The following is a 20,376-nucleotide window of genomic DNA, read 5'->3' as shown; positions in this document are numbered from 1 at the left end:
GAGTTAGACGGAGCAAGTAAATATATTAATAACGATTTATGGTAATGAGTCTTAAGTTGGTACCAAAAGTATAAATTCATTAAAATGTAAGGAGCGAAGGGATAGGTTTTGGTATACTGTAGGATTGGACACAATTGAAAGCCAACCGAATTCATTAGGCGACCTGTTTAATGATGTATCATATCCCTTTCAATATCGATGGACGGAGTCTACGCGAATCTTTCTCCGATACAAAGACGAGCATAGTGTGGAGGCATCAATTTCAGGCATATCCTTTCACATTTTACCCGCCTGCTGTGTGTATGCCAACAAACACATATTGCATGGTATAGAATGTATCGTCTTCGATGTGCAATTCATCCGTTGGATCACGTGATTCGCAACAAGATTAGCTGCTTCGTGATTCGTGCCAATTTCTGCTCATCTCCAACGTTGGCTCTCTCTCTCTCTCTCTCTCTTCATGTACTTAAGTCAATTTTGCTGTTATTGACTACCATACACATGTAATTGCGACTTTCCTCCTCATCAAATCTATGACATTGTCTCTCTCTCATGACGAAGCTAACCAAGCTCAGGTCCGAGGGTCAACAAGTGTGCAAATGGTAGAAAAAACAATACACAGGCTAAAATCCCATTACGAGCATTGAACAGCAATATCATCGATCGATTGCCTTTGATCATTACAAAGAGAATTCGGTCACCTGTTCAGATCCACAGATGGCAAAGCGGAAAGAAAACAGAAATCCTACCACATCAGAAAGTACAAGGAAAACTCCAAAATTAAAATGGAACCCTACTATCACAGGGTTGGCATACGGTTGCTCATCTCTAGCAAAAAAATTAGTGTGCGTAAACAAAACAAAGCAAAACCACTACTAACTCAAACATCTTGTAACAGTTGCTGAAACAACAGAGAAGATACTCATATATGTATATATTTCAACCAATCTAAAGACCAGAGAACTGATCAGCTAGAAACTAGAAGCCCAATGAAAGTGCCCTGTTCAATTTCTGGCAGGTGCACCGGCAGCGGCTGATCAACCAGTACGGCTTCCTCGACTACTGCTTGATCTGATATGATCAACCCTCTGGTATCCAACATCGCCTCCGCGACTTGAAAATCCTCCCCTACCACCACCTCTGCTTCCAAAGTCCCCTCTACCGTATCCCATCCCACCACCATAGTTGCTGCGTCCTCTACTGTCATTGCGGAACCCACCCCCTCTACCGGGCGCAAACCTTCCTCTGTTACCAACTGGCAGAAATCAAAGTTTGAAATAATTAGAATATAACACAGGCAGAGATGTTTATCCAATTTGAGAAGTTAGGTATGCCCATGCGCCATCAATGATTTGTCTTGCAATTCTATAAACTGCAATATGAAAGCAACATACCCTGGTGCAAATGTTTCTTGATTTGAGCTTACACTGCAATAATGGGCTTTCTATACTAAGGTAGTTCAGTTCATTTGTGCAGGAAAAATTGCTTATAGTGCCAATGGTGTTAACAAATTCAAACTGATGAAACCAACTTGTGTTGAAATTACTGGCAAAGGAAGTATATATAACTAAATTTAAAATGTAGAAGAAAATGAAAAATTAACCATCCATGCAAACGTCTAGAATTAAAAATCTGTCAGGCACTTGCCTCGTGAGCCTGGAGCACGCTTTTCCTCAACATAAGCTGAGCGACCACCTATCATTATGGGTGAGGCCTGCAATTTGAAATGAAATCAACATAAAATTGTTTCACCAATCACGGATCAGACAAAAAAATATATGGTTAGAAACTAAATGCATATAGATAGGGATGAAAATTAAAACTGTTTTAATTTAAGTTGTCAAAAAGAATATATATATACATATATATATATATATATGTGTGTGTGTGTGTGTGTATGTATATGTATACATACATATATACATAGATATACATGTATACATACATATATATATATACACACATAGTGTATTATCTTCATTCCATATTATTTGCTATTTAACCATATATTGAGGCTTTGAAACGATTTTTGCATAACAAATTACAAATCTTAAAAAATGTTAACTACGTCCTGCAATAACCAAATATAGCTAAGCACTTCCCAAAATTAGAAGGTCATATAACCAAATGATAAGTGTTGGATGAAAGCACCAACAAGCACCACAATATTCAACAAGTGGAGCCACCGGTGAGGTAAAGCAAGTCATGTGATGTGATTGCAGAAAACTCAAAAGGCAACTATGAGAAAGTTGCAAGCAAATGCCTAAAAACACCACAAAAATCAGATAGTGGAGTGAATGAAAACCAAAGCAAGAAAGATAAGAGTAAAAAATGGAAAGGTGCCCAAAACTAAATTACCAGAGGGCCAGAAACTAAGTGCAACTCTGAGCCTCTAATGAAATGCGCCATGAAGATTTACATGCGGATTCATTATAAATCATTTGAATAACCAAATGCCAGCAAGGAAGTTTAAGAACCATGAGTAATAATCAATTACACAAGCAAACCAAATTTAACAAATACAGACCACACCTTCAAATTTAATAAAAATAACAAGATTGGAAAAGAAGTTGTCCAGGTGCCAATGGCACTAGCTTCTCTTACTCAACTAACTCAACCACTCATATCTAGAGCAGCAACAGGACCTCAATAACCTGATTACCTGCTTGAATCCAATCTGATTCTTCAGGTGAGAACATGATGCATGAAGCCATGAAATGAGCATATGTTATAAAGTCACAACTAGTAATGCATCATATTAGGTTAAGGGTGAAAATCCATATACAGAACCCAAAACACCATAAGTAAATATTGATGTATACTAATATTTTGTATAAAATTAAACTAACATGATTCTTAATGCTTGATTGGCGTGTGATATAAGCTACACATGAACCTAACATGACTTGAATGGTGCGTATTGTTTGACTGTTGTGATGTACAACCTAAATGAATATTGAGCACAATCCAAACATCACATTTACTTCAATATTCAACCCAATATTTGATTGTTATTGTACATGCATTCAGTCATCGATCTAGCACCCTTTTAACATATTCAGTGTGGATCAATTCAGTTTTTAATGGACTTGAATTTGGATCTTACATGGATCCAACTGAATCAACATCTTACTAATAGTATAAGCAGCATACAGTAAATAAATCAAATCGAAGTTAATGATGGCATATATAGATTTACCTCTATGGCACTTTGAACAGCACTAGTCACCTCGAACTCCACAAACCCAAAGCAGAAACCTTGTAGCTGCAGATAATTAAAACATAATCTTCTTATAATACCGAAAATAAAAAAAAATGATGGGAGAATTGAAATTTAAATTTCAAGGAGAGGAAGTATATATAAACCTTATGGCTTCTAACTTGTATGCCACCAGGCTTAATGGGACCAAACTTTTTAAACACCTCCTCAAGTTGAGCAGGTGTTGCATCCATTGGCAAACTTTTCACATATACGGAATAACCATCGGCTGAAAGAAGAATATAGAGGATGAAATTCACAAAACAGAGTTATGCTGAAGTTAATATACAGAAAGATTAGCTTGAAACAAGACTATCATTACTTTCAGCCTCTTGGACATTGCTACTTTCAGCAGCAGTAGAACTGGATGCAGACATATCAGATGCTGGAGCTGCTGGAGGAGCAGGGATTGCCTGTGGTTCTGCTTTAATTGATGTTGGCTTAGAAGAAGCACGTGTTGGAACTGACACAGAAGCACTATCTTTCATGACTTTCACCTGCATCCATGATCCAACAAGCTATTCTTACAACTAGTTTTCGTAATAGTGTTCCGCAAATTAAACATAAATCATTATCTTTTTGAAAATTCGTTGATCTGGAACAAAAGAAAACTAGATATATTCACAATAAATTCTGAAAAGTCAGAACAGTGGACTAAAAGCATACATGTCTTGGAATTCCCACCCATTATTTAATATTCTGAGATGATAACAAAATTCACCTTGCAGATGTTTCAGAAGAACAAGCTTTATAAAAAGAACTATATTAGAAGCTTCCAGCATCCAGGTCCCATAATGGAAAGCTACAACATATGGTTTAAATAATCAAACTTCAGCTTATAGTGCTAATGATACTTGGTATTGCATCGTGTGCTCTATGGGAGCAGAAGGAGAAATGAACGTCACACCACTGATATTGTTGTAGAATCACCTATATAATTATGTCCATAGGTAATATCAAGTTTCACATCTTTATAAAGTGATCATTTAACCTAAAAGGCATCTAGTTTGTTCTATTGTCTTGGATATGTGGGACTAAAACTTTACAAAAAATAGATTGCTAATTAGCCTTTCGATGAAATTGACCAATATGTTGCTCACAATAATAGAAGTTGCAATGTAGAATAATCAAATAGATAGATCCTATTACTAACCAGTGGGAATATACTAGAACTTTAAGTAGTATTATTAAAAGAATACTGGCAAACAAAGAACCACTATGCCTTATTCCTCACGGACCAGCGTCTTAACATTTGGTCGGTGGTCATCCAAACATTAGATGCATAACTTTAGACTAACTTGAACATACATTATGATGAGAACAAGAGTTCATAAGAGGAAAAAATAGCAAAATGTTCAACTTAGGCACTTACAATTGAGGCATATGATTTCTTTGGCATCTCTTCTTGGGCGGTGACAGCATTTGATTCAGAATTGCTTGGGACTTCATTAATCACCTCGCCTGTAGGTTCTTCCTCTTCCACAACCTCCCCATTGTCTGAAGGATTATAGACTTCCTCCTCGTTCACCTCCTCTTCTACTGGCAACTCGTCTGTTTGGTCCGGAGCATGCTGCTCTTCCTCTGGAGGTAAATCTGCAGGTCAAAAGAAGTAAGCCTAGAAATTTCCATAGACGCCAATAAAACTTGAAGACAATCAAGCCTTGGGATCTTTAGAAGACAAACCACTTTCAGGCGCATGAGGTGCACCAGAGTCATTTGCCAAGCCCTGGTGTCCCTGTTGGTGATCGACCTCCTCCACAAACCTAAATATGTCATTCAAAACATAGAAACCCTTGTCCTGGCGAGCAAGAAAGAAGGACTGGGTGAAGTCCCTCTTAACATTATCCTCTCCCGTAAGGTGCCCCGTCACAAGCACGATCACCCCACCGCCGAGAGATTCTTGGGCATCTACCGATGTCATCTCCGCTCTAACAGAGCCCATGGACAATATCTTCGCATTGATCGCCTACATCCCATGTAAGAAGTTCCTCATAAAAAGATGAAATCTTTCGGCTTCAAGATTCCATCTTTCTTGAAGACATGTAAAAAACCCAAACAAAGATGTAAGGTTTTGCGTACTCACGTCGGTGGAGGTGACCGAACTCATGGCGCCATGGGCATCAGGCCGGCCGAGCTTGCTGCTATCCTGGTAAAACCGGTAAACATGCTCCGGCGATTGCTGGAGGACATGGTAGTACTGCTGAACAAACGCGTTCCCCACCTGAACCACCAACCTCCGAGCTAAAGACAACAACAAGACGGAACAACGTAGCGACAAAGAGGCGAATCCACTACCACTTGAGCGGAAAACGAAGATCTTTCGGCGCTCGACGGCTGGGCGGCCATTTCCGCGACGGGTAGCTCAAGCAAGGAAAGGTTAAAACCCTAGCAACGGATCCGAAGGCTGCCGGGGCCGAAGAGGCTCGCGTTTCGAGATTGATATGCGGCGGTTGAAGAGGAGGGTAAGAAGGAAATGCCGGTGGGTTCTCTCCTGCGGGTTCCTTTTCTAGGGTCCGGAGTTTCCGATCTGGAATGGAAGAACACACATAAGAAAGAGGGCAATTCTATTGTTTTATTTATTTGATCCAATTTTCTCCAATTGGGTTCGATTCTTACACTTACTCTTTCAAGGCGACCATTGGCACGTGAGAACTGATGTTGGCCCTTTCTGGCACGTGTTAGACGTGGGTCACCGGCGTCGGCCCCGCGTGCGAATGGACCATTCACGTGCGTTCGGTGGGACTAAATCAAATCAAGACCGTACAATTAATTCATGTGCGGGAAACATCCCGATCTGATTGCTTGTGGGATGGTCATAAGATGAACGAAGTCAGCATGCGGTTCTCAAGTCAAAAGTATGAACTGCTATTAGTGCCATGAAAGATTGCAGATATTCTACAGTCAAAGACAACTATTCTGAACCCTTAGCTACAGAATTAATGCAAGTTTTTTTCTATGATCTCCTCGTTCTATAGTTACAATCTCAAAACAGAACCAATTTCCATCCTCGTACAAGCCACAATCTCCGTCAACAGAACAGAGATTGTGTTATTAACTGCATTTGCAATGTGTTACTTGTCAACGCAATGAAGCATCATCAAAAGAAAAGCACAAGAGTATCAAGTTGAAGCCCATAGTGTCCCAATTTTAACACCATGTTCACTAAAGAACATCTAAATACATAAACACAACCAGCACAAGATATACATGAAAAGTATCATGGATGAGGTATGAAAATTTTCCTGCTAAATAGAAAGATGTGGCATTCTTTCCTGTGATACATAACAAAGTTCACGTAGAGATGCATTATAAATCCAAGGTTTCAATTAGCAATTCATACCCATACACAGACCTGAACATACTGACTGATATTTTCCCATACTAATCAAAGACCAATACTGGATCATATAGGTTGATGGTGACAGTGTTTATAATTATATTTTGTTACCGATAAGTTGATATATTTTCCACTATTAATGGTGTGCCATATTTGTTCTGCAATCCATCAAGAGTGACATGGGACCAAGATTTGAGATCCTGTGTGAGCCAAATGCTCTAGAAAATTAGACTAAAAGATCAAAAATAGAGCATTATAGGCATGAGGAGAAAGAATAATTTAAGGAGGCAACTTAATCATGACAAACATAGAGGAATTTCATATGCTAGCATAATATTTGAACTTTCTCATTCATTTGCAGATTGAAACCTTATGAACAATAAAGATTAACAATCGCGTGGCCATACTTGTTTGGTTTTCCAACAGAAGCCCTGGGCCTCTGGCTGTATAAATTCTCATTATGCTGCAAAATTGCACTGGCGAACAAACTCCATATCGTAGTCCACGTACTTTGTCCACAGATGTCGGAACTGGTTCATGGCAATATCAAGCCAAGGTTTCATATTTCCATTAAAATGCACAACAGCAGCATTATTGATTTCCTCCATGCTTATACTTGGATTATATCCAAGTCCAAGCACATGCCAGGACTTGTCCAAGGGTTTTGTCGTGGAGTAAAATGTGATCAAGCCTGGCGGAAGAGTCCCTAATTTCCACAATGTTCGGTTCTCATTCTGCAACAACAGCAGGTGCTTCCATATCAGACATTAGAAGAAAAAGAATAGCATGAAAAGTGATGAAACAAGCTGCTGAAAAGGAATTCCCCAACATCTCGCTTCCTAGTACATCTAAACTATATATTAATAAAAAAAATGCTTATCCAAAATATAATTTTTCATTCAGTAGGCAAAACATGTTTCAGGATATTACAACTTCTATACGCAATAGACTATCTAAGAAATTGCTTCTTTATTCCCCACCGAAATTTGCTCGTTATTGTGGTGCTAATAAAAAATTTATAGACTGAATTTAGTAAAGATAAGCCATGGTAGAAAAATTGTTGTAAGTGTTGTAGTATACAGTGTATGTTTAGCTTTGTTTTTTGTGACATGCAACTTATCAAGAACAAAGTTCCCCTAAAAAGCATCAGGTTTACAAATGTTAATCTGCCAACGAGATTTGATGAAAAAACTAGTGAATAATTAATCAAGCATATTTCCGCTCACGCTGATCTCAAATACAGATTCAACCCTGTAAAGATGAGTTTCTTTCTAGCTGACTGGAAAAAGTTTATATGCAATTTATTTTCTACTTGCTTTGTACTCCATTGTTTGGACAAGAAATACATGCTAGATTTAACTTTCAATTCCCAAAAGAATTTTGTTTTTTGTAAAGGAGACAATTAAAAAAGATATAGTAACTTACCAGATTCTGCCAGTAATGGTACTGTTCAGTGCACTTCTCTTTCCTCCATGCATCAAGATCAAAGAAATTCATCCCATACGCCCACCCACATGCCTTAGGGTTGAACTTCTCCTTGATCAGTGGGTGTGAAAAGTTCATATACTGTGCATAACGGTGAAATGACCCGAAGCATGTCTCAACTGCTCCATTCACTTTCCCATCCATATCAATCTTCCACAGACCTGTGAGATCCCTTTGCACCACAACATCATCATCCAAGAAGAGAATTCTGTGGAGCTTCGGGTGCATCTCAGGTAAGTAAAATCTTAAATGGTTTAGCATGGACAGGTACTTGGGGTTCCTAAACTTCATGTTAGTGGTGTCCTTGGTGGCATTCTCCAGCTTGTTCTCGAAGTAGAACCTCTGAAGGTTTGCAGACTCAAGCTGCCGTAGCACTGGCACATAAGAAGAGTTGAGGAATTTATAGTCCTCCACGGCCTTGACCTCAATGTGGGCACCGGAGTAATCTTTCATGCGAAACATAACCTGCATTGCCCCAAGGTTCATTCGATCTGTAACAACGTGGAAGACATGCTTCCAGGGCTCACGGGCATTGCGGACGGCAGAGTTCACCACGACGGACGCTGCAAGGACATTGTCTGAGAAAATGGCATAATGGTATAGCTTAGGGTCTTCGAGCTCCGGTGGAGGGGTCGGTGGATCCACGTAGCGATCCGATTGGGCGATCCTCTCCTCCATGAGGCGCATGGCGAGGCAATGGAGGCTCCTAGGGATGGACTTGGCGGCGATAAGGGACGAGAAGGCGCCTGCCTTCTTGGCCTTGGAGAGCTGCTCGTTGACGGCGAAGATTGTATCCTTGAGCTTCTGGATCTTGAGCTGGTTGTCGAAGGAGTCCTTGGCGTCGGAAATGAGGAGACGAGCAGCGCGGATGCGGTCCTTGACGCCGCGCTCGAAGCCACGGACGGCGGTCTCGTCGATGGGGCCGGCACGGTGGAGTAGCGTGCGGTGAGCGCCGACGAGGAGGGAGAGGTTGCGAGCGAGCTCAGCGAAGAGGCGCGTCTGCTTCGAGCTCTCGAGCTTGAGCCGACGCGCGAACGAGGCGTAGGCGGCGGCGACGGCGGCGTGGTCGCCGACCTGCTTCCGAATCAGGTCCGCGCGCGCCCGGAGGGGGTCGGATCGGACGGCGAGGACCGACCGCCGCGCGTAATGGAGGCCCGAAGAGTACAAATCGGAGGGCAAGGACGAGGACGAACCAACCTCCTCCTTCCTGGTCATCACCGGCGCGGAGGTAGTGGAGGGGACGAGGATAAAGAGGGCGGCGACGGAAACGGCGAGGCAGAGGAGGAAGAAGCGGCGGATCATGGCATTGCGGCCAGGATTTCGAAGGCGGATCGCCATCTTGGTTAGGATTTCGAGATAGAATCGATAAGAAGACGAAGATAAGTATGCGACGGAGGAGACCGCGGAACGAACCCTATTTATTGTTATGCTTCATTGATCACTACAAACTCTGTAGAGTAGTGCGCGGTGTTAGTGCCAAAGGAACTGACAAATATACTGTTCCCCCAGAGTGGTTTAGGTTAACATGACCCGGCTATAGTAGAACCAGGAAAGGAACAGGCGGGGGAGCGGCCACTTTGGCTGACAGCGGAAGAGAGGAATTCATGTGTCCCGCGGAGGAGTGCAACGGCAGCTGGGTGCGATGACGGTGGGTTGTGCTTCGCGGCCTAACACCTGTCGGTGGGTCGAACCGGACCGGACCGGCCGAGTTGGTGGCGGCCGGGACAGTGCCTCTCGGTTCGCAGAAGATGTATTATGGCTCGAGTCAAGTCTGGTCTTGGCGGCTCACATGGAATTAAGCCAATTGAACCGAGTTGATGGCATCAATGCGTATTCACTTTTTTTTTCTTTTTTAATATTATTTCATGTTACTTAATCATACTGATTGATGTTATTATTTTTATTATATTATAATGACTTAAATTTCATTTCCATTTGTCTAATATTATTTTAGTTGTCTATTATTTTTTGACATATTAAATTTTTATTACATATAATTTTGAATTATTTTTATATATTTTAAACATACGATCATAATTCCTGAATCGACAATTTGAGTTTCAATTCAAACCGGTCATTTTTAATCAGATCAAAATGTTATGACAGCCATCGACACGAGACTCCGAGGAACAAGTATAACTGATGTTGTCTATTAAGCTTGAGATCAACTTGAGAAACAAAGAAGAGATGAGACATGATAGTCACATGGTTTGGTTTTGAGTTGCACTTGTGAGAATCAATATAGATGAAACCAAACCAAACAAATCAGGAAGGCAATGGAACTAATGAGACAAACTCGGATGTAATCTTTCCCTTCAACTGGATATTAATAACAAAGTGGTCTGGGTACTTCCGGAGCAGCTTCAGGAGGCCAAACCATGGTCTGCCTTTTGCTTCAGTTTGTGGCCAGTCTTCGGCTGTGAGGTATTTTCTTACCCTGCTGTGATGCCATACATTGGCATACTCTTCAACTAGCTGGATCAAAGGCAAAAAAAATGATTATTAGAAATCGTCCACAGGTTTCAGATCTTAGTAAGAGGTTTGAAGATGGTAAAGGACAAGCATTTCATCAACAACAAGTTACTGATACCACGTGCAATTTTACTTGATCTTTCAGAGAAACAAGATGCATGATGGCAGGGAAAAAAAAAAAGTCAACTAACACTCCTTGCATTTTTTTATGAACTCGAGAATGCAGGAAAATATCGGCACCGAAAGCAAACAGAAGAGAAAAATATAAAGGTAAACATAAGGGGAAATTTATGCCCTTCGATCTAACTTATTTTAACAGTGGTCAATTGTCAATGCATCGAGGATGGATGTGCTCTCTCAATTTGTTCTTATCATAAAAGACTACTTAATTCTCATAACCTTAATCTGCAACCTGTGTTGTATGAAATAAGGGTGGTACCCAATGCACGAGGCTTCATCAATGCTATCTTTAAATATTTAAGGAGACTCACACCCTTCGCAGAGGGACAATATTCCTATGTTGTATGAAATGGGTCACCATTTATCACATATCCATATACAACCCAAGTACTAGTGCTATTCAATCACAAATGTATAGATGGAGGGGTGCAAAATCCCATTTGGTCTAAATCAAAGTCATAATAGAACAATAACAACTACTAAGTTGACGGAGATGACGATTAAATCTTAATTTATTAGAAAGATGATTTTAGTGGAAATCCTCACAACTCTTTTTTAAAGCCATTGACCCCAACCTTATGTTTCTCATACTTCTGTTCCATAGCTCTAACTTTTCTTCTTTCCCAGGTGACTTGTATTAGCCCTTGCACTGGATATGGGATGAGTTCCTAATTGTATGTACCACAACACTATGAGGATCACTTAAGTGACACCTACACCAAAATGAAGCAAGTTGATGGCTCTTCTGGAATTAAAGCATCTTTCGTATGCCAGCTCTATCAATCCAAGCCACGTGGAGTATTCCATGTCAGCATGGCACAGAGCAATCGCCTCACACATATTAACAATATGTCAAATGCTGACATACCGTTGCTAGGCATGGGCCTCATGCCCATTCTGCTTTTTACGCTGTGCCGCACTGAACCACTTTACCAGCAAGACTATGCTACCAAAACTGAATTCTTGATATTAACTGTAGAAATGAATATGGTCACAAAAGGATGCACATCCATAATGCAATGCCCCAAAACAAAAAGAATCAATGATCTAAAGACATTTTCAAAAAATGTGAAAGAACAGCAGAAAATAACCTTAACATAAGTATATATGGCCACCAAAGGTGTCGTTCAAGAATACAAGATAAGGGAAAAAAATGTAACCCATACTTCATCAGCTAATGCGGCAGTCAATTATTCGACATCAGAAAGGAATTCGCATGTTGCTGAAACAAAATATATCCATTTTAATGCTTTATTTTTTTATTTGAAATAAGCTTGCTCATTGCCTACGTTCATTTAATGTTTTCGAGCAACATGGTCTAATGCATTAATTTAGGCAAATAAAACTATAAGATATGAGCCTATCCTTGTCTGTACTTCTAACAAATTATACTCTCATACAAATTATATTCTCATACTGTCCTGATAATTCATAATGAGTAACATGAAAAGAGCAAAACATTAGACAGAAAATTTTAGTAACCAACCTCCGCATGAAGTTTCTCCATAGGCATCCATTCTCCTGGCACACAAAGATCAGCGAGCAATGTAGCTACAGATGAGATGACATCCTTTTCTTCCAATGCCAAGAGTTGTTGATTATCTGCTTCCCTGTCAACCCTTGACCTTCTCTCAGCCTTTGTCCCTGAAGAGTGGAATATAATGGAGCTTTTATTTTCTAGTAATCTACACATAACATCAGTATAGATAACAGCCAAAGTATATAACTTGACACACGGTTTTTGATGATTTACAGATACGCTGTACCATGTGACAAATATAATCAAGGGAGTTTCTGCCATGCTGAGGGCTGCCAACTCATCATTTTGTATATTGCTAGCATGAGCAAATCCTGCCATGATTACCCACATGGAATGTGCCAAGGAACATTAAATCCTTGTCCTGAGATTGAACATTATTTAGGAAAACAGGCGTACATGTATACAAGTTTGTATGTTTTAATTTTCAGACTCTCACTACACGTGCAGACTAATCCTAGTCTATGAGTTAAAAGAGAAGGACAACAATGTCCTGTGATTTCTACAACTTGATTGGGACTTTGATTCACTTGATGAAGACTCATATATCCTATGCAGTGAAGTAAAGAGTAAAATCATGCCATCCAAAGAAATCTTGTATAGAAGCAGTCAGACAAATCCCTTAAATATGTAAAAGGCAGTGTCAACTTTGGCATCCTAAAACAGAATTTAGTAATCACCAATAGCGGTATTGCAAAGTTTGGTACACTAGTCAAAATGATTATACGAGGCATGTTCAGTCTTAGGTTGGTAACCAACTCCAAGTGCAGCAAAATGAATCCTACAAATGTCAGTATCGACTATTGACCACTATGTCAAAGTACACTTCAGCAGCCATCACAACAAAGGAGAATGTTTGGCACAAGCAACTACTGCAAGATCTACATCAAAGTACAATATCATTCAGTTCCACTCTTGTAAGAGGACAGGTCGGTTGAATGTTCGATAAGTAATCCACCATTCCATCAAATAATATGTGGAAGTAATATATTGTTTTATATACAATTGAAGTCTATCAAAATTAAAAAAACAAATGTTTCACACACTCAAAAAAGAACTTACCTCAGGATTCTGATCTAACTAATCCTGCGTTTCATCACAAGTTGGAAATGGTTCAACTATTGAAACAGATCGTATTAAAGGGAAGTGAGAACGAGTCATATGATTCAAATCTGTCAATTGCATATCAGGTAGAAAGAACTGAGTGCTATTGGTAAAAGTAAAGGATGTGGCATTTTTATAGCGAACCAAACAACATCCGAAAGAGATGGCCTGTCAGGTTGATGTAAAAATTTGGTGCAAGAATGAACCTCTTCCTTTTATCATTTACTAACAAGATATTCTGAACTCTTTGTGCTGTGTATCGATTTAACATTTGGCATAAGAATTGTGTCTCTCAAATTTTAAGGATAAAGCTGCACACATCAATTATCCGAAAACCTCACATTAGTGAGAGCCTTGGGCACCAGGCCAACTATTTCTTTTCTTACTTATGCCTGTACGTATGAATTGTGTCGCAGCATCTGCAACACTATTTATCTTCTTCATAAAAAGAAAAGATCTGTAAAGATTAATATTTAAATACATATACCTAACAAATCCTGAATTGACAATGCAAAATTGCAAGACATGTAGCAAATGTTAAATTTCTAGCCAAAGCAATAACCCTAACACCTCCCACGTAGAGAATTACAATGAAAAATCAATTTTTTTCACAATTTTTTTCCTTGGGATTAAATTCGAACCAAATTCTTATTCAACTGTTCGCTACAAATGTAAGAGAAGTGAACAACATAAACTAGACGATCGATGCAAAAGAGGAGATTTTGTTGGTCAAAGAAAAGGAAGAGGAATTCTGATACCAACCTGGACGCTGTGATGGTCCGGCCTTCCCTGCCCTACCAAGCTTTTCCTCCCATTCATTTCCCAAATCCCTCCTTATCCTCTTGCCACCGTTACGAGCTACTACGGCTCCTCTAACCTCATCCTCATCCTCCTCCTCCACCCCATCATCATCATCATCATCGTCGTCGTCGTCCTCCTCCTCATCATGAACGAGGATGCCGTGATTAAAAGGGCCAACACGCCCGGGGTACGCTGCGAGAGAGACCCCAGACGGCTGCCGGGGAACAGGGGCGCCGCCGCCGAAGAAGGATCGGGAGGGCAGGAGGAAGTAGAACTGCTTGTCCCCGATCTGGAGGAGGTCCTGGGAATCGAGCTTGATGGGCGGCGTGCCGGGGACGTGGAGGACGCCCTCGACGAGGCAGCCGTTCTTACCGAGGACCTCGAGGGCGAAGCGTCTCCGAGGGAAGTCGTAGAAGATGCGGGCGTGGTGGCGGGAGATGTTCATCCCGCCGCCCAGAGTGGCGAGGTCCACGTCCACCGCCGACGTCTTGCTGTTGCGGCCCAGGATGATGGAGTAGGTCTGCATGTAGTACTCGAAGTCCTCGCCTTGGAGCTTCGCGAAGCCCACCTCCGCGTCGACCCCCGGGATAGCGGATCCTCCTCCTCCTCCTCCATCCTCCGCGCCGCGGGCGCTCCGGCCTTTTGCCATGGCTTTTGGTCAGCCTTCCGTTCGCAACCGCGAGAGAGAGAGAGCGCGCGAGAGAGAGCAAAGAGCGCTCCTCAATTCACGAGAGAAAGAAAAGAGCCGCGACAGAGAGAGAAGAGACGTGTCTCAAGGAGCTCTCTTTTAGGCCAGCATTTAATTGGGCTTCCCGACCTGTGTCCACAACGCAAGGCCCAATCCATTGAATCCCGTGTGAAGCCTACACACCGTCTTCTTTCCTATCCACCTCTTTAATTCGTTTTTTTATGAAAATACTTTTAATTCGTAATTAAAATTTTATTTTTAAAAATTATATATATATATATATATATATATATATATATTATATGAAATGATGTTCATAATGTACTCTAATTTGAGGCCTATCACTCACACAATAATATCTCATCCCTTTAGCTTAATTTTATTTTTTTGTTTCACTTTATTTATCTAAAATCAGTTATTTTACAAATAAATAAGTGCATTATATTCCACAATATAGTTATCATCAAAACCTAGAGATTGTAATTGTATAAATAAATTCTAAATCATAAGATTCCTTTTCTGCTCCATCTCCTAAAATACTTGTAAAACCCAACATTGTCATATCGTCTCTTCTTTATTCGATTCAATTTAGTAGTTTAATATGGACTCAAAAATCAAATCTATTAAGCATAGTGACTTTTCAACGGATACCTCTTGCACTTCAACTTGACTTCGGCTCTCCACTTCTTCTTCTTCTTCTGGATGCTCTTATTTCTTATCCTTCTTTTCTTCCCTTCTGAGTGTGGAAACTTTGAATCAGATCACCAGCTTGAGAACCAAGGGAAAGAACCGTGACAAGAAAGAAAGAGAAGGAATTGTCATGGCTTGCACTCCAAAGATGCTTTACTAACAGTCCTCTTCACAAAAGACAGTCAGCTTTCCACTTTACTGCATGCGCTCCGGAGCTGCTCTGAGCACGCAGCCACCCACCCAGTGGTAACTCACAGGTTTTGAGGCCTACACACTGCGTTTAGTGGAAGCTTTCCCCTTCTCAGTGAATCTAAGCTCATCAAAGTGTTATCTTTTCTAAAGTTCCACTTGCAGATCTCAACTCTAGCTGTATCCAACTACACTCACAGACAATGACCATCCTCAACCTTCTGCTTCCAACGCCTCCTCCATCAATCCAAAACTTGGCAAGATGTACCAGAGTTCACTCTCCTGCCTCCTCTTCTACTTGCTAATGATCTCCAGTTTCCTTCGTTTAGAATGCCTGCAACATTGTGATACTGGCCCTGATCAGGTTAGAGCTGGCTACTGGTTCTCCCAAGACGACCATTACTCCCCTGTTTCAAGCATTAATGCATCCCTCTACACTCACCTCTACTACTACTCTCTCTCCCTTGATGATGCCACCTCCAGCGCCGCAGTTGCAGTCCCGCGGCCTGACCAACTCCCGATCCTAAACACTTTCTCGAGCACCATCAAATTGAGCAATCCATCTCTCAAGACCCTCCTATCCATTGCCACTGATGATCGCAAGAATAGTGCTTCGAATGCAGCTTTTTCTGCCATGGCAGCTGATCCAGATCTTCGAGCATCGTTCATCAGTTCTGCCTTAGCATTAGCCAGGGAGAACGAGTTTGATGGGTTAGACCTGGCATGGCAGTTCCCGAGCTTACCATCAGATATGACCAACCTCGGAATCCTGCTTGCAGAATGGCGAGCTCGTATCAGCAAGGAGGCTCAGAATTCATCATCGGTTCTTCTGACAGTCACAGTGTACTTCTCAAACCACTTGTTTGAACAATCAAATGACGACCTAGACTATCCAGTAGATGTAATCTCGGAAAACGTTGATTGGGTTAATGCTCTCTGCTTTGGTTACCACAAGAACAGCAATGCCACTACCAACAATGCTGCACTCTTTGACAAGGCCTCCCACTTCTCTACAAGTTATGGCATCACCTCATGGCTGGATGCAGGAATCCCTCCGTGCAAACTGGTAATGGGAATTCCTGCATATGGAAGATCTTGGTTTCTCAAGAACAAAGTGAAAAATGAACCAGGTGCTCCGGTAGTGGCCACAGGACCTCGGCAAAAGATGAGCAACCAGACTGGCATGATGGCCTACTCAGAGATTGAAGAGCTCCTGAAAGATCCTAGTTCTGAATTCATATATGACAACCAGACTGTGATTTCCTATTTCCACTCTGGAGGTCTGTGGGTGAGCTTCGACAGTCCAGAAGTTGTAGAGTGCAAGATAAAATTTGCTCGGCACAACAGGTTGCTGGGCTACTTCCTCTGGCCTATCAGTTTCGATGACCTGCATCACACAATATCCAGACAAGGTGAGTGTTTGGGTTAGACTGAGTGCTATAGAACTTCCTTTCTAGTCTCTAGTTCAGTTCTGTCAAAACTTACCCGATACCGGATGCAGCTTCTGATGTGTGGCTCAGAAACTATAAATCCTCCTACAAAGATGATGATGGCTTGGAACAGGCAGAATCTCCTGTGGAGGCACCACAAGAAGATGCACCAACTCCATCAGCAGCTCCTTCTGGATCACAACACAGGCTTCCAATGATCAACAATTATCATCTTGGTCTGTATCTTTCACTGTGTTTTCTTTTCACTTAGCAACATTTTAAGGTGGCATGAAACTGTAAAGAGAAGGCTTTCAACATTCTTTACAATAGAATCCTTCAACTATATGATGAAAATGCCTGGAAATTTGTCCCTACAGTTTTATCACATGAAAAATGGATTTGGCTTCAGCATCACATCTTTGCTGATCTTAAATAAATACTATACAAAATACTGCAAGCTGGCATCACCAATGAAGTCGAAAACTGAATGCCTGCATAAGTGGATGTGCCAAATATGTACCCAGAGTCAAAATTGTGATCGTTAAGTAAGGTAGCCGGATAAATTCCTTGTAATAATCCTTGGGCAACTTTTGACGCCCATCCAAGATTGCTGCAAAAGGAATTACACTTGTTCTGCTCTTTAAAACTTCGAAAGCTTCACCATATCGTACTGCCAGCCGCCTATCACCATTCCAAACACCATATATGTGATGAGCTATCAGGCCAACAGAGGTCGCCACTGCTACAGTGTTTCCAATCCACAGTGTATGGGCCAAGCACCATATTACCTGTCCAACCATCTTGAAGAATAGAACAGGACCAAGATTAACATCATAAAGTAGGAGAAGCGCACAAGTTTAACATCCTAATGTCAGCAGTGATGTCTGATAAGCCTCCTGCACTTGAGATTTTATACAGGAATAGATGGAGGAAATTATACCTGTGGGTGTCTGGTGATTCTCATAATTCCTGTTTCCCAGAGGTGCATTTTTGGCTTATCAACAGCTGCAACTTCTAAAAGATTAAAGGTGGAGGGGTAGAGAAAAAAGAAGGATACGAAGGATGAGAACCACACGAGCTCATGGAGTCCAAAGACATTCTGAAGTTGCCACAATTGAGTGCCGTCATATTGATGATTAATGAAATAAACCTAAAAGAAAATAGCACTAAGGTCATTAAAAAAGACCAGAAGAATATAAATAAAATCATGAACAGATCCAGAGTATGGAATGTGACATGCAGCACTTATGAGCAATGGAATTCTTATGACTGCCAAAACCAAATGAGAATGTTAAAGGACTCACAACAGCACTGACTGCCAAAGGAAGTGAAACCCCAGCAAACAGAACTCGGTAAACCCTCTCTCCTATGAGCTTTTCACCATCATCACGCAGACTTGCCAAACCACTATGGACAATGGCGAAAATGAAGATAAGCATCAATAGTACAACCTGTTTAAGTGAAGAAAATTTGGATCAGCATAAGAAACTTCTACATTAAGCTGACCTAGACAAAGAAAAGGTGATAAGAACTCTCTACCACTAAGGATGATAACACTATAGCCTTTGTTAGAGAGTGTGACGAGTCATAAATAATCAGGTAATTGATGAAGGATTCACAATTTGCGGAATACGAATCTTTCATTGACAACTTGTTATCTTTCTATCGAGTCCCAAAAGTACAAATGACATTCAAAAAGATAAGTGACTTCCATCTTTCACCTAATTGAGAGATTTCAGTAGTTCAATTCATTTCAAACACAAGAAATTTATCATACCAGGTTGACTCAAATAGAAAAGATCTTAGTATCCAAGCAAACTCATAGTGACAATCGGTCCTGTTTAATAACTGGATGTCTATTAGCTTCACATATGCTAAAACGACCTGCTTTTGAAGCTTAATTTTGCATCAAGCCCTCAAGCAACGCTGCCTAGAAACATGGACGATGTAGTTTATGCATCTTTTGCTTTCATGAATGTATGCTTTAACCTTTATCGATAAGCACTTGGTCATCCTGGTTAAACTCGACAAAGAAAAATGCAACTCTCGGATTTCAAAGTCACACTAGCTGTGAATATTTTGATAAATAAACTTCAGCTATCTAGTTGAGACTTCGGTGCCAAGTGCCAAGCCTGATCTTCCATGGAGCACCATCTTACGTGTTCCAAGACATCTAATGTTAGATATCCTACATAATTATATTGGTATGTATCATTCATTTTCCACGACACATGCAAATGAGGGCAAAAGAGAAACAGAGAATGAATCCAAAAGAAAAGGTGCTAACTGCTCGACTAAACATGCAATTCAACCAGCAAATAAGCTTCACTCCGGCATAGAAATCGAACTAGAAGAAGCATAACCGAAGAAAACCACCGATCCTTCGTGTCCAAACTCACCTCCGGGCGCTCAGAAAGTCGAGAAACCGCATCGATATACACCGTGCCGAACCCCGTGGACGGACTAATCCACAGTACATCGAGCGCGACGAGAACGGCACCGAGTATGGCCGTGAAATAGGCCCAAGATGAGAACTTTTGCTGCCCAGGATCGAACGCCGCCGAGTCCTCGCCGAAGGGAGTTTCCTGAGGGATCGGACTCTCGGGTTCTGCACCTCCGATCGACGTCCCTCTGTCGTGAGTTCTACCGAAGAACCGAAGGCAATTCGAACTGGGGCGCCAAAGGTTGGGGCTTCGAAAGGGTTTTGGGAAGGCGAGGGACGGCGGGTAGCGAAGCGAGGGGGTTGCGACGCTGCCGCGGGGAGAGGGGAGGAGGAGAGGCGTTGAGGTGGAGAGGAGGAGTCGAGACGCCATTTCCAAGAAGCAAAGATGAGAAGGGAGAGATGCTGAGGAGCGGAGCGGAGTGGGACGAGTGAGGGAAGGAGACGAGCGAGAGGCCTTATAAAAACGAGAGTTTTGGTTGATGGCATCTTTGAAACGGAATGCCTCAGTGGGGAGGTCTTTGGACGGTGGTGGCGAACAATAATGGACGCACTTCCAACCTCTCACTTCATGACATTCGTCTAAAATATTTCTCTCTCACAAACAATAAATGGTAATTGGCTGAGTAATTCTGAATCTTCAAACTGTTAATAAGAGAAATTGTACAATGAGATTTCAACACAACTTATATAATTAAGTAAATAATTTATAGGATGAGATTTGGAATCTTTATTTTTTTTTTCTTATAAGATTATGAATCAAT

The 20,376-nt window shown here is 41.3% G+C and overlaps 5 protein-coding genes across 7 annotated transcripts; 1 reads left to right on the top strand and 4 right to left on the bottom strand.

The window, feature by feature from the left end:
• Window positions 1-780: 780 nt before the first annotated feature.
• Window positions 781-6,007, bottom strand: LOC103987604 (nuclear transport factor 2). Its single transcript, XM_009405951.3, has 10 exons — window positions 5,882-6,007; window positions 5,555-5,786; window positions 5,343-5,480; window positions 4,943-5,225; window positions 4,632-4,852; window positions 3,582-3,756; window positions 3,367-3,488; window positions 3,200-3,265; window positions 1,648-1,714; window positions 781-1,255 (listed from the first exon to the last, which is right to left on the bottom strand). The coding sequence occupies exons 2-10, from the start codon at window positions 5,603-5,605 to the stop codon at window positions 1,038-1,040; spliced, it is 1,341 nt and encodes a 446-aa protein (XP_009404226.2). The 5' UTR covers window positions 5,606-5,786; window positions 5,882-6,007; the 3' UTR covers window positions 781-1,037.
• A 34-nt stretch (window positions 6,008-6,041) lies between these two features.
• On the bottom strand, window positions 6,042-9,534 carry LOC135676172 (galacturonosyltransferase 8-like). 2 transcript variants are annotated; one of them, XR_010514166.1, is made up of 3 exons: window positions 8,022-9,534; window positions 7,004-7,330; window positions 6,042-6,060 (listed from the first exon to the last, which is right to left on the bottom strand). XR_010514166.1 is itself a non-coding variant. In XM_065187052.1 (2 exons), exons 1-2 carry the CDS (start codon window positions 9,417-9,419, stop codon window positions 7,055-7,057), a joined length of 1,674 nt encoding a protein of 557 aa, XP_065043124.1. In that variant the 5' UTR covers window positions 9,420-9,533; the 3' UTR covers window positions 6,913-7,054. The 2 variants fall into 2 exon arrangements, 1 of the variants encoding a protein (XP_065043124.1); XM_065187052.1 differs by lacking the exon at window positions 6,042-6,060 and having other exon boundaries at window positions 6,913-7,330; window positions 8,022-9,533.
• A 668-nt stretch (window positions 9,535-10,202) lies between these two features.
• On the bottom strand, window positions 10,203-15,902 carry LOC135676171 (FHA domain-containing protein FHA2-like). Its single transcript, XM_065187050.1, has 3 exons — window positions 14,137-15,902; window positions 12,220-12,377; window positions 10,203-10,556 (listed from the first exon to the last, which is right to left on the bottom strand). The coding sequence occupies exons 1-3, from the start codon at window positions 14,822-14,824 to the stop codon at window positions 10,347-10,349; spliced, it is 1,056 nt and encodes a 351-aa protein (XP_065043122.1). The 5' UTR covers window positions 14,825-15,902; the 3' UTR covers window positions 10,203-10,346.
• A 102-nt stretch (window positions 15,903-16,004) lies between these two features.
• LOC135675464 (class V chitinase CHIT5b-like) lies at window positions 16,005-17,443 on the top strand. The gene is made up of 2 exons (XM_065185615.1): window positions 16,005-17,154; window positions 17,244-17,443. The coding sequence occupies exons 1-2, from the start codon at window positions 16,005-16,007 to the stop codon at window positions 17,441-17,443; spliced, it is 1,350 nt and encodes a 449-aa protein (XP_065041687.1).
• A 26-nt stretch (window positions 17,444-17,469) lies between these two features.
• LOC135676170 (15-cis-zeta-carotene isomerase, chloroplastic-like) lies at window positions 17,470-20,106 on the bottom strand. Of its 2 annotated transcripts, XM_065187049.1 has the most exons (5): window positions 19,572-20,106; window positions 18,477-18,623; window positions 18,113-18,322; window positions 17,641-17,972; window positions 17,470-17,543 (listed from the first exon to the last, which is right to left on the bottom strand). In XM_065187049.1, exons 1-5 carry the CDS (start codon window positions 19,983-19,985, stop codon window positions 17,513-17,515), a joined length of 1,134 nt encoding a protein of 377 aa, XP_065043121.1. In that variant the 5' UTR covers window positions 19,986-20,106; the 3' UTR covers window positions 17,470-17,512. The 2 variants fall into 2 exon arrangements, with proteins under 2 accessions (XP_065043121.1, XP_065043120.1); XM_065187048.1 differs by having other exon boundaries at window positions 17,470-17,972; window positions 19,572-20,105.
• Window positions 20,107-20,376: the final 270 nt, after the last annotated feature.

Source organism: Musa acuminata, chromosome BXJ1-6, assembly GCF_036884655.1.
Source record: "Musa acuminata AAA Group cultivar baxijiao chromosome BXJ1-6, Cavendish_Baxijiao_AAA, whole genome shotgun sequence".
Lineage (NCBI taxonomy): Eukaryota > Viridiplantae > Streptophyta > Magnoliopsida > Zingiberales > Musaceae > Musa > Musa acuminata.
This window is presented reverse-complemented; position numbering and strand designations above follow the sequence as displayed.

Excerpts from the sequence above, each read along its gene's own strand:
- LOC135676171 (XM_065187050.1), bottom strand. The coding sequence starts at position 14,824 with ATGGCAAAAGGCCGGAGCGCCCGCGGCGCGGAGGATGGAGGAGGAGGA. Across the intron at positions 12,378-14,136 it reads CGGACCATCACAGCGTCCAG|GGACAAAGGCTGAGAGAAGG; the intron begins GTTGGTATCAGA and ends TCCACTCTTCAG. Across the intron at positions 10,557-12,219 it reads TGGAGAAACTTCATGCGGAG|CTAGTTGAAGAGTATGCCAA; the intron begins GTTGGTTACTAA and ends CCTTTGATCCAG.
- LOC135676172 (XM_065187052.1), bottom strand. The coding sequence starts at position 9,419 with ATGGCGATCCGCCTTCGAAATCCTGGCCGCAATGCCATGATCCGCCGC. Across the intron at positions 7,331-8,021 it reads ACCATTACTGGCAGAATCTG|AATGAGAACCGAACATTGTG; the intron begins GTAAGTTACTAT and ends CTGTTGTTGCAG.
- LOC135676170 (XM_065187049.1), bottom strand. The coding sequence starts at position 19,985 with ATGGCGTCTCGACTCCTCCTCTCCACCTCAACGCCTCTCCTCCTCCCC. Across the intron at positions 18,624-19,571 it reads GACTTTCTGAGCGCCCGGAG|GTTGTACTATTGATGCTTAT; the intron begins GTGAGTTTGGAC and ends TCACTTAAACAG. Across the intron at positions 17,973-18,112 it reads GAATCACCAGACACCCACAG|ATGGTTGGACAGGTAATATG; the intron begins GTATAATTTCCT and ends CTATTCTTCAAG.
- LOC135675464 (XM_065185615.1), top strand. The coding sequence starts at position 16,005 with ATGTACCAGAGTTCACTCTCCTGCCTCCTCTTCTACTTGCTAATGATC. Across the intron at positions 17,155-17,243 it reads TCACACAATATCCAGACAAG|CTTCTGATGTGTGGCTCAGA; the intron begins GTGAGTGTTTGG and ends TACCGGATGCAG.
- LOC103987604 (XM_009405951.3), bottom strand. The coding sequence starts at position 5,605 with ATGGCCGCCCAGCCGTCGAGCGCCGAAAGATCTTCGTTTTCCGCTCAA. Across the intron at positions 3,757-4,631 it reads AGAAATCATATGCCTCAATT|GTGAAAGTCATGAAAGATAG; the intron begins GTAAGTGCCTAA and ends TCATGGATGCAG. Across the intron at positions 1,715-3,199 it reads CTGTTCAAAGTGCCATAGAG|GCCTCACCCATAATGATAGG; the intron begins GTAAATCTATAT and ends TTCAAATTGCAG.